Source organism: Heterodontus francisci, chromosome 2 (assembly GCF_036365525.1).
Source record: "Heterodontus francisci isolate sHetFra1 chromosome 2, sHetFra1.hap1, whole genome shotgun sequence".
Taxonomy (NCBI): domain Eukaryota; kingdom Metazoa; phylum Chordata; class Chondrichthyes; order Heterodontiformes; family Heterodontidae; genus Heterodontus; species Heterodontus francisci.
In genome coordinates, this window is record NC_090372.1 from 130,512,724 (window position 1) to 130,525,751 (window position 13,028).

General features: G+C 41.1%; 1 protein-coding gene across 1 annotated transcript in view; it reads left to right on the top strand.

Annotated features, from left to right (window-relative positions):
- The window catches only part of LOC137380771 (ATP-binding cassette sub-family A member 13-like), a 330,301-nt gene that overhangs the window by 206,135 nt on the left and 111,138 nt on the right, over positions 1–13,028 (top strand). Inside the window, exons 41-46 of the mRNA XM_068053109.1 lie at positions 17–329; positions 2,823–2,937; positions 4,515–4,844; positions 6,771–6,840; positions 9,254–9,388; positions 12,538–12,690. Of these exons, the coding sequence (XP_067909210.1) occupies positions 17–329; positions 2,823–2,937; positions 4,515–4,844; positions 6,771–6,840; positions 9,254–9,388; positions 12,538–12,690 (1,116 nt within the window). The remainder of the gene's footprint in view (positions 1–16; positions 330–2,822; positions 2,938–4,514; positions 4,845–6,770; positions 6,841–9,253; positions 9,389–12,537; positions 12,691–13,028) is intronic.

A 13,028-nucleotide genomic window follows, 5' to 3' on the forward strand; every position in this document is an offset into this window, starting at 1 on the left:
TTTACTATTTTTCTAGGTGTACTGTTCGACATTGATGCTAGCAACACCTCGAGAAAGACACGATCATTGTCTTCCCCACTTCCATCTCAAGTGAGCTACACTATTAGAACCAACATTCTCCACAGTATGCCGACTAATCAACTGGCAAATCCCAAGTGGGAATCCCAGCCCCAAAAATTGCCGACGGACAGTTTCCATTACAATCGTGTCTTTATTCCGTTGCAAGATATGATTGAGCGAGCGATCATTGAATTACAAGTTGGTCAAGATGTCCCCAACCCTGCAATACAGATGCAAGCAATGCCATATCCCTGCCACACCAGTGATCAGTAAGTTAGCTGGACACAACCTTAACACCTAGGTTTCATTACTGTAATAAAGAAAGGTGCTGCCTGAAATAAAAACAGAAAATGCTAGAAATACTTAGCAAATCTGGCAGCATCTGTGGCGAGAGAAACAGAGTTAACAGGCTGGGTTTTACTGGGCCCCCGACAACGGGTTCCGTGTTTGGGGGCGGCAGAAGATGGCTCCAGCAGACGCCCGCCACAGAGCCCAACGCTGGAAGGGCCAGGCCTGATGCTTCCGGCGGCAGAAAGACTCTGTAATGGCATCCCTGCTGCTGGATGACGGGAGCTCATCTACATTTGTAAATGAATAAAATGAATAAATTTAAATACACTCACCGTGGATCTTCTGGGCCCACAGCGATCTTTGGAGCGGCAGTTGGCACGCCTGCACCTTTACTTCCCCATCTGGGGAAAGCAGATGTGACAGTGGTGGGGGGTGGGGGGGGGGGGAGTTAAGATTTTTAGTGCCAGGGTGGGGGACGGGGTCAAATAATCGTAATGAGTGTAGGAGATGATGGAAGGGGGTGAACTTTAAACTTTGTACAGTCTGGGGGGAGTGGGGGGGTGGGAAGTCAAATTTCAAAGGTAAGTATTTTGGGGGGGGAAGGGCAGATACTTAATGTAATTGTTACTCGGTGGGGTGAGAAAGGGGTGATAGAATTTTATTTGGTACATTTTGCTGGGATACTTCATTAAAAACTCAAATTTACCATCAAAAATGGTGCCAGTGTCTGCGCACAGGCAGCTGATACCATTGCTGGTGTTGGACAGCCCGCCCCCTCCACGTTATTTTGTGGGGGCGCGGGAGATCACGGCAGTTCCTCGGCGCGTGACCTGCATGTGCGGGCTGCCATTTTTTTTCCCAGCGGTGGGCTCTCAAAATCCAGCCCAGCGTTTCTGATTAAATGTCACAGACATGAAATGTTAATGCTGTTTCTCCACAGATGCTGCCACACCTGCTGAGTATTTCTAGCATTTTCTGTTTCTATTTCAGATTTCCAGCATCTGCAGTATTTTGCTTTTGTAAGGGTCCTGCTTGACTGATTAAATAGTTCAAAATTTACCGATTGGAAAAGCATTTTGTGCTCTGTCCATTAATCTGATGATTCATACTGTATATTTAGAGAGGTTCCTTCTGGCGCAATGAAAATATTGTGAGTTTTTTAATGTGTGAAAAAGAGATTTAAAACACACTGAGGAAAGATTCAGAAACAAAAAGAGAAAAAAATATTTGGTACTTGGTGTGCAGGCGCGTGCAAAGAATTATTTAAATGATAAAAAGATACATTTTTAATGCGTGAACAAGAAAATACACTGAGGAAAGATTGCAAATAACAAGAAGGGAATAAAGTAATTGGTCAGGAGCCTGTGAACCTATCTGAGATGGCTTGTGCCTCCAATCACTTTTAGCAACGACTGCTGACTGAGGCTGATATTATGAAGAGGGACTGCCAGTGCCGAACTTCAACCCCCAGATGTTTACGTCAGGAACCACAGGCATACTCATGGGAAACATGTCTTAGTTAGTCTAGTAGGTGCCTTGGTGGGTGTGGATTGCCACTGAGAATCCAATTTCATAAAATCAACCTTTGTATATTCTTGCAAAAAGTTGTAAGTTCTTCTTGAGTCTAGAAGCTGGTCTGAACTGTGTTTGTGTAACACTGAGCTCTCAAATCCAGCCCAGACTTGAATGGTGCAAGTCTCCTCTGTCTACTGGGTGTAACAATTCAATAGAAAATGAGTTGAGACACTTCAGTCCAGTCCCTAGTGGGCCTGGACTTAGCAACTGCATTGAAATTGTCCAACAGACTGGCAGTCAGAAAGACCTCAGGATGACCAGTTTCAAAATGGAAAATGCTACACTGATGCTGCAGTGGCTGCACCTCTGAGATTAAAGTTGGGGCAGAGTAGAGGAAGCTTCACTTTGCATTAGAATGAACTGTAACTCACTTGGACGTGCTTCATACTCACACTAACTATCTGAAATGGGGAATTCTGTTTCTAGGTTGACATCCCTTACAAGAAAATTAATAGTTCTAACTTTTAAATGATCAGACCATGCTAATTTATTTGGCTGAAATAGAGGGAGCTTCACCTTACAATTACCTGTGATACACATGGCCAGGAGTGTTTGATGCCTCTATCATAGGCATGAAGTGAAAAGTTGAATTTGCATTACCTTTTAATTCACAACAATGAAAAGTAACCACACTTTACTATGTGGTTCAAATTTGTAAGATATCTCTCCTTGTTAGTTGCTGGTGGCTGCTCCCAATTGTTGCATTGCATGGAAAACATTTCATAGTTATACTTGTCAGATTTACAGTAGTAGAAGCGCTTCTTGATTTTTCTTTTATTCACACAATAGAATTTAAATATGAAATTTTTCCACAACATTAGTTTTGGGACTAATTATACCATTCTTGTATAACTCATTGGATAATTCAATTCTGCTAACACAACCCTTCCTGACAGGTTTCTCAACAACACTGGCTTCTTTTTTCCATTATTAATGATGCTGGCATGGTTGATTTCCGTGGCTTCCATGGTGCGTAAACTTGTATTTGAGAAAGAACTCCGACTGGAAGAGGTAATTAAAGACATGAGCTTGTGATTCTAGATTTTGTCTAAAATACAATGAACTCACCTAAGGTTTCAGTGCAATGTACACAAGTGAATGTGATGATTGGATTAAAGGGAACCTAGAGCATTAATTGAGATACTTTGAGGGATGTCTTGGGGAGCAGGTGGAAACTGGTTACTTTTGTGCCTGTTTTTATGGGCAAAAATACACATTGGGGGGACCACATAACGGGCACAATTTCCCCTGCCCAATTCCTGTAAGTATGTCATCTGTCAAATTGACAGTGATGCCCCGGGTGCCTCCTTAAACAGGCATTAGACCCCTCACATAAGCTAGTTAGGGAGTCAAATGCCTGTTTCAGGATGTCAAATTGGGCAAAAACTGGGTAGAGTAGGTGCCATGATTTGGAAAGTCCCAAACTGCATCACAGCATCCAGCTATGCATGGCTTGCCTGTATTTTAGAGATGAGGCCCGATGCCCAAATTAGAGTGAGCCTCAGACCCCCATCTTCAGGCGCATGCTTTGAATGTGTCACTGATTTCATGGTAGTTCTCAGAGATAATCAAAATTCTCCTCATTAACAACATACTGTTATATCACAGAATATTTCAGACATTTAATGCAGTTTAAGAAGTACATGAAGTGGCCAGACTTACTAAACAAATTGTTAGAACATTTATTTTAAAACAGAATTTTTAGCCTGATGCTAATTTCAACAAGGGCTGAAAGTCCATGATATTTTATAATCATCTGTATCTTCCTTTAATCAGCACTGTCAGAATAATATTAAGATATGGGACTTGGGTATAGGGATAAAAGTAAGCAAGCAGCATGCGATTATGCTTAGACAGCAGAAGTCCATAAGGTCACCTGACTGTAATCAGGCTGTGTGGTTTTTGTTACAGGTGCCAGGGAACTCCACTGGATCATTGCTGATCTGATATAGACAAGCTAACCAAGGATGACCCCATGGCCACCTCCAATTTGGAGCTGGCCGTGCTCCATCCTGACCTCGATATTGATCTTTTGCACTTAGTTTACAGGAACATTTTCTCCTAGATGGTCAATGTGACTGTTATTCACAAGTCTCACTTCAGTTATTCCAACAACTGCAATGTTGTATATGTTTCATTTTTGAAGTAACAATACCAGGTATCTGACCCCATTAAGGGTCAGAATGTTCCAGGTGGTGATTCTGGTATCTCTTCTCAGGTCAGTCCTGGGTCTTGAACTTATCAAAGTGGTACCGACTCTAAGTCTAACTTTGGGTAATATGTAGCATCAGCGGCACTGGCCAATTATTGACAACTGTAGTACAGGGGCTTTAGCCCTGGATGTTGCTTACACTGTGGCTCATGTTTTGTCAAATGCCCCCTTGTATTCTGTTGTCTCCTTGGAACAGGGTATGGGAAGTCTATCACATTCCTGTTGTCAGCCCAGTATATGTTTCTCCTTTTCTTCTTAGCAAATATTAGATTGAAATTTGGGAAACTTCTATTTTTTACCACTGTTGTATAATCCAGTTTAGAAATAACAGCATAAATGATTGGAGATCTCTAATTGTGCATTTTCTATTCTACAGTACACAAAGATGCTGGGAGTGAAGCCAATGGTTCATTTTCTGGTCTGGTTTCTGGATACTTTCTTGGCCCTGGTTGTGAGCAGTGCTTTCATTACCATTATCTTGAAAGCCAGCCAGATTCTTCCGAACAGTAATGGATTTATCGTTTTCCTCTATCTTCTGGATTTTGGAGTATCTGTCACTGCAATGAGCTACCTGATTGCTACCTTTTTCAGCCATGCCAATACAGCAGCTCTCAGTGCCTGCCTGCTCTACATCATTACCTTCTTTCCCTACATGGTCCTTGTGGCCATTCAGAATCAACTCAACTTCTCCAGCCAGATTCTAATTGTAAGTAGCGTGAGCTAATTCTACAGTCTTACATTTCTTTAGTACATTTCCGCGGACGTCGCTTGTGTGATTGAAATAAAATTAATGTCTTGAGGAAAAACGTCTCTGTTTGCTACATCTAACAAAATTACAAATGCAAAGAAATGCTTGGAAAAAAATGGGACTTTTTCCGCAACAGAAGTGTTAAAAATTGTGAAAGGATGGGTCTGGATAGATACAATTAGTCCATTTCCAGTATTTAAGAGGTGTAGAATAAAGGCCATAAGATCATAAGAAATAGGAGCAGGAGTAGGGCATTTGGCCCCTTGAGCTTGCTCTGCCATTCAATAAGATCATGGCTGATCTGACTGTGGTCCTAACTCCACTTTCTTGCCTGCTCTCCCACCCCTCCCCCCACCCCCATACCCCTTGATTCCCTTGCAGATCAAAAATCTGTCTAATTCAGCCTTGAATATATTCAATGATCCAGCCTCCACTGCTCTCTGGGGAAAAGAATTCCAAAGACTAACAACCCTCGGAGAAGAAATTCTTCCTCAACTCCATCTGAAAAGGGAGACCCCTTATTTTGATGTTAGAGCGAGAGTTTTTTTTGCATGATCTTGCTGATGGGCAGGAGGGTGCCTAGGGCATCAGAAGCGCCCTTGCTTCTCCTGACCCCACAAAGATATATTTAAAATGTACTATTGTGGGGCTCCCGTCTTCCTTGGTTTTACTGACTGAGGTGGCCATGCCAACCCCTCCACCCAACTCAGGTGATGTCTAAAAGTGTCATTTGGGTTCTAAAAATATGGTAGGGCCTCACTGTATATGTACTAATGAGGCTTGTGACTGAGTCATGTGGGCACCTCAGCCTTCTAAAAAAGGGCTTGGTTAAAGAGGTGATGGATGGGAATGCAGTAGGAAATGGAATGACAAGTTTTCAGAGACTGGGCAGGGAACAGGCAAAACATTTTCGCACAGCAGGTTTTGAGGCTGTGGACTGTGCTACCAGAGTTAGTGTTGGTTATCACCACCCTTCCATATGGCAGTGAAACTTGGGCCAATGACCAATAACACCTCCGGGCGCTGGAGAATTTCCAACAGCGGTGTCTGCACAGGATACTTGAAGTTAAGTGGGAATACAGGCAAACAAACTCCAGTATTGTCACTGAAGCCAACTCCCTCAGTATCTCAACCATGATTATGCAAAATCAGCTGCGTGATCTGGACATGCCAAATAATCGACTTCCAAAGCAGATCCTCTTCTTACAGTTTAAGGATGGCACCCAATCTCAAGGACAGAAAAATGTTTTAAGGACACTCTGAAGGCCTCATTGAAAAGGGGACAAATAAACATCAGTATGTGGAAGGAACTTGCCACAACCCGTACCATGTGGCAGCGCCTCATCCAATAAGCGTAACAGTTGGAAACTGACCGCATAAACTCTGCTGAGGAGAAGCGACAAAAGTGGAAGGAGAGGGAGCAAAACCCTGGCTTGAGAACCCCCCCTTTCTCAGGGCAACCTCTGTCCTCTCTCCCAAAGATCTTTGACTCCAGGATTGGCAACTGAGGACACACAAATCATGACTGTCTGGCTGATGTCATCATTGTTTCGAGGGACTAACAACAACAATAAATGTGATTGAATAGGACACCATGTCAATATTTTGATAAGCATTTGGTGGAAGAAGGAATAAATGGGTATGGGACAGAGCAGATAAATGGAAGCAGCATCGTCAGGTTAGGCCAAATGGCCTGTTTCCATGTTGTACTTTCTATATAATTCTGTGTAAGTAGTGTGCCCATATTTATATTATTCAATCAGCAACCTGGGTTCTAGTATTTTTAATAATATAGGCTATTCTGTCTCTAATGTTTAAGTAAGTTTTATTATTTTAACACTTTAGACTCTTATTAATAGTTTTTAAAATCTTAATCCTGTCTAGTGTCTCCTGTGTCCAACTGCATTCAGCCAGGGAACATATATTATCACTCTTTTTGAAGGGGATGGATCAGGTAAGCAACTCTTAAAATGTGAAATTATGACGATAAAAGTAATGCAAAATATAGAATGATACATTGAGTTTTATCATGATTGTGATATTGTCATTTGAAAATGGCTGATGCAGGAAAGCAACTGCTAAATAGTTAATGCAAATGAAGACTTTAAATAACATAAAGGATAAATGTTTGTTAAACTGAAATCATTTTGAAGAGAACTAACTTTCTAACAACCTGAATCTTTACATCAAAGTTAGTCACTTGATTTCACTAAGCAACATTTTCCCAATGATATTCATTGTCACTGGATGATTGCTCATTTTCCAGTCCTTCCACTCTACTATCAGAAAGTGATCTTTTAGTCACTATTCCCCTGCCCTCTGCAATTCACTCTCCAAACAATGTTGCTTTGTTATCTATCACCCTGTCTTGAAAAGCTTCTGAAAAACTCTTCCCTTTGAATGTGGCCATCGTCCCCTAAATTTTGTTCCACTTGCTGTTCCATGTTAATTTCTCTGCCTGGTTAAGCAGATATTTTCTTTTGCATGGGGCATTCTACATGAATGTAAATTGTTGCTGATAAAGGCAAAAGAAAGGTTGAATGATCAACAAAATTTATGAATGCAGGACTAGAAGATGGACTGTTCGCTAACACTTTGGCACACACTTCATTATACTTTGAGATGTTCAGCATTTACATTCTGAATATTAAAGGGATATTCAGATAAATGTTACAAGACTGTGCCCCAAGAACAGAGCTTCTCACAACAAAAGTGCATGTCAGCATTTCGGGCCAATTTTGCAATCCTCATAATTTTCCATTTTAATAAATGGAAAAATGTTGCATCTCTGTAAATTGAGCATGCCAATTTCCACCTTTTCTAAAGCAGGCCATTTTTAACAAGTCGCAACAAATTTCAGTATTACAGTAATAAAGAAAATTGTCTGGAAAACCTGCACGTATTTATTTATGTCTAAGAATTAATTGAAAAGAAATCTGCATTTTTGGTACATGTGAACTGGAGAAAAAGTTGAAATATCCTGGAATACTTAACTTTTTTCATGTTAAAATGTTTTAATTTTATATAAATAAAGTGATAGAAATCAATTGTTGTGGTTTATCAATTATAATCAGTACTATTAAAAAATTTGTTCTTCGCACGAACTGCAGTGAGCAGTTGTTAGTAGCAGTGTAATCAGCTAATGAAGCACTGCCAAAAATTATGCTAATTTTCAGCTGGCTACTTGGCTTTCCTCTGATTTCTACAATGTGGTCTGAAAATGTAAAAAAAATGTTTATTAAAAATCAATGTTAATTTGTTGAGGCCTTGTTAAGGTCCAATTAATCCAGCACACACTGATTTCCTCTGTGAGTAAAACAATAGCAGTGGAAATTATGCACCAGCTGATATCTGTTGCTCCTGTTAACTTTTAAGGATGAGTGTTAGTTGTTTTGGCAATCCATTGTCATGAATGTATACAGAAGCGGCCAGTGCCATTTGGATGAGCCCCATAGGTTTATTAGGGATACATGATGACATAAGGAGATATAAGCCTCAGCAATCCTCTTGCATTCACCAATGCAAGGATTAGAATTACAATGTATTATTAAGTTCTGATGAAGGGTCACTGACCTGAAACGTTAACTCTGCTTCTCTCTCCACAGATGCTGCCAGACCTGCTGAGTATTTCCAGCATTTCTTGTTTTTATTTCAGATTTCCAGCATCTGCAGTATTTTATTTTTATTATTATTATTCATTATAGAATTACAAAGGGGTTTGCTAGCTCTGGATGTTCCCTTTCACACATGTAAAGTAGGAAAAAGTCATAACTTAGGAGTCATAAATGTGTTGGTTGTAAATGGGAGACCTGTTATAGAAAAGTTCCACTGTACTAATAATTAATAACATTTCACAATTCTTGTGCAATTTATTATTGTATGTCTAAGGGGAAATGTTGTTGACTCTTGTGTCCAACAGATTTTCTCTCATGACAGTATCACCATTTATGGCTTAAATAATAATTGAAAACAAACAAACATACATTAACTTTCATTCCAATCTACTGAAGACAGTTTGATTTGTAAATGCAGTAATACTGCATCCAGTTACTTGATAATTTGAAAAAAATTATGAATTATGTTGCGTAAAATATAATTTCTTTTTTGTTGATGGTTTTTCTCAACACAATGAAGAAATTGTAAGGTTCTTAAGGAGTTAGATTAAACAACACAAAAGTGCAAATGTTGGTCAGTAAAAGAGATTTGAAACAAGTGGACTTCTATTTATGCTGACTAGTTTCAAATTTATTTGAACTGGTGTGTATTATTGAAAACAGTATTCTCATGTTTCTCCAAAATTATACCTACCTAAGGAGCTGCTGTATTTGCATCATGTTTTATTTCACATGGACTGTTTTGTTTTTCAGGAATTCAGTGGAATAACATGTATGAAGCAACTGGGGATGGGGACAATGTGTCTTTTGCCTGGATTTGCTGGATGATGATCATTGATTCAGTGATCTACCTCATCCTTGGCTGGTATCTACAAAATGTCTTTCCTGGTATGAAAATTAATTCTTTTGTCCATAATAATTGTCCTTTTCTGTTATCTATCATTTTAAATTTGTAATGATTTCAACTGTACACTTAGGGGAACAAATTTATTTTAAATATATGCCGCACAATTATAGAAGACAAGGGCTCCAGTATTATCTGTTAAGATGATTTGGACTCTGCTTACTGAATTTTTATACCAGATGTTGTCTTTCAATAAACTACCTGCAATAAGGGTTATTTGTAAAACTGCAGGTGACGTTTATTAAAGGGTGTTGTATTATGTGCAAGTAATTGTTTGTCAAATTTTTGTGTTACAAACAACACAATGCAAAATGCACTTCAGTTGTATAGAAATTATAGCACAGATGGAGACCATTGGGTCCAACGTGTATACGCCATTGCTCTGCAACTGGACCGGTCTCCAGTAATCCTGTTCCCTATCTTTTCCCTATACAGAATTATATTATTTTCAAATACTTATGTGGATCCCTTTAAAATGGTATTTTAAGGGTAAATCTTATGAAGTTACACACCTGGTGTAGAGTGCACATCAACGGCTGAATTTTATTCAGCGGCGGGTGGCAATAAAGTGGGCCACATGGTGGCCCAGGATAATACGCTGATTGGGACGCCCCCCACCCCCCCGCGCCCCCAATCATGTGGTTGGGGAAGGCTCTATGACGCAGGCAATGGCATCAGCTGCCACTGCACAGGCGCTGGTGCCATTTTTAAAGGCCAGCCAGACCTGCCATTTAATTTAAATATTCAAAACCGTGCAGCCTCCCAATACACCTCACTAAAAAATATTGCCCCTCCCCCCCAATAACACTTACAGATAATGCTTGCGCCCTTTCCCCCCACTAAAAATTGCATGCAAGACTTGACCTTTCGCACCCCCAACTGTTCAAAGTGCGGTGGTCACCCCTTCCCCCACCCCGCTCACACTCTTAATGCACATTTGACCCAGCATCTCCCCCACAACTACACTGAAAATCCTATGGACCCCCTTCCCCACCCCGGTGGTGCCAGTTTTCCCTGGACGGAAAATTGAAGGTGCACGAGTGCAGGCCGCTGCTCGGAAGATCCCGGGCAGCAGGTAAAATCGGTGTGAATTTTATTTAAATTTATTCATGTTCTTCATTTACATATCTTAAAGCCAGGTCCTATAACCCAGTGGTGAGGGGGCTGCCACGGAGCCTTGCCGCTGCTGGGAAGATTGGTCCCGGCACTTGCAGCATCGCGATTGGCGAACCAATCCTGATGTCAGGACCTCAATGAAATCCAGCTCCAAGAATTTGTTGTGGAGAACAGTGAACTCTGTAGAATTCTCTGTTCATTAAAATTGATGGATAGAAAACCCTACAGGACTGGTTAACTTCCTTGCCCAAATTCGTGTGCTCCTAACCAGTTATATTTTCAATTGATAAAGAACACTTCCAAAGTCTGCCTCAATAACCACTTGTAGTAAAGCATTCCATAACCAAATTCCGTGTAAAAAAATCTTTTAACTTCCTCCATCATACTTATTAAAATAATCCTGAATCTATTCTTTTTTGGTACAGATTAGATAACTGAACACCTTCGCAAAAGTTTTCATAATTTGGAATCCTCCATTAGATCCTCTCTGTTCCAATAACTAATATCCTTCCTATCATGCCATGCTCAGAACTGCATGCAGTACTCAACCAATGATCTTTACAAATTTAACATCATTTCCTTGTTATTATATCAATACCAATATATATAAAGCTTAGAATCTATTTGCTGTTTCCAGGGCCATTTCTACAGCAATTCGCACTTTGAAAGATCTTTGTATCTAAAACCTTAGATTGTTCTGTTCCACTACTCTTAAAAAATTACTCTTTCTAGTATTCACTCTTTTCTCCAAAATGTACTGTTTCACATTTCTCTGCATCGAACTGCATCTGTTACCTATTTGTATTCTCTTGCATTCCTCCTCAGAGTTGACATGGCCCCAAATTTAATAAATTGTTTCTATGAATTGAAAATAGCAGAGATTCCAGCACATATTCCTGAGCACACTAATAATCACATCTTTATAGTTCAAAAAGAGCTTTTTGCTTTGATTTCCCCTGGCCATGCATGATCTATGCAGCTACATTTCCTTTGATATCACATATCTCAGTTTTTGTAGCAGACTTCTGTGACAAAGGCCGGAATTTTACACTGGGTGGACAGGAGACGGCCTCTGATGTAAAAGTAGGTGGTGAAACCGCTTCCGCCTCGCCTGGGGATCCGTTCCGCATTATACGGCCCCCATGCTTTAATTGTTCTGAGGCGGGACTTCCACCCGCTTGTGGGAGGAAGTTCTGCCTCATTGAGCTGCCGGCCAATCAGTGGGCCGGCAGCTCTTAGTCCCAGCAGCACTACTGGGAGCGGTGGTCACAGCTGGGAATACAGCCCAGCGTCAAGAAAAGATGTCGGGGAGCGGGAGGAAAGGTAAGTTTTGGTTGCCTCGCCGAGGGTAATCGGCCGGGCCCCAGCGAGGCAAGGGTGGTCGTTTGGGGGTAAAGGGGGGGGGGGGGCGTGTTTAGGTGCTGGGTGTGATTAGAGTAGCGGGGGCTGCCCACCATTGGGCACCCTGTGCCTGATCAGCAAGGCACTCCACTCCCCCGGGGCGAAGGCCCTTAAGTGGTTGTTAAGTGGCTATTTAAGGACCTTGAATGGCCTGGGGCGGGCAAACTATTGTTCGCCTACCCCCTCCCTACATAAAGGGGGGTGGAGGCGGGACCGGGTTGGGGAAGCTTCCCGCTCCATTTTATGTCAATCCCAGTTCCCTCCCCCACCACCACCATCCAGCTCATTGGGGTGGCATAGAATTCCAGCCAAAGACTTTTTGAAAATCCACATATATACCCTTTATGTATTTTGAGATATCATCATAAAATTCAATTCATTTACTTTTAATTAGGCATTCAAACAAATATATCAATCATATATAATGAAAATAATAGTGACTCACTTTTGTGTTCCTTTCTTTCTCCCCTTGCTATAAATGGTGTGTCAAACATTTTCATAGGTTTGATGCCATTTTGCGGATTCTGTGAATGTATTTATGGACTTTTATCTATTCACACAGTGTGATGTTTGAATTATCGGTGCATTACTTTTAACATTAACAATCATATTTTAGGTAAATATGGAACTCGGAGGCCTTGGTATTTCCCATTTACAGGTTTATATTGGATAAATCTGTGTGATTGTGCCAAACAGCATGACAGAAAGATAGGGGAAGGCTACTGGGCCCAAAATCTGAACCACTACAACCAGCAAATGAATGTGAAAGGTAAGACTTATGGCTTGAATTTTATTCGGGTGCCGCGCCTCGCGGCAGCACACTTTGAATGCAGCAGCGTGCCCGCATTCAGCAGCCACCGCTGAGTCCCGCTATAATTTGCGCGGGGGCTCATTTAAATAGAGGGAGTGCAGCGGCCACCCCCGAAGGCATAAGAGGTTGGCCTCTGAGTCCCCGGCAATGCGGTCTGGCGCCACCATGCAGGCGCCGGTGCCAATTTTAAAGAGCTGCAAGCCCTTAGGAGAAATTTACATTTTTAAAGGAATATTGTGAAGGATTATTTAATAAAAATTACATACATAATAGTGGCCCTTTTCCATGCCCCCGCC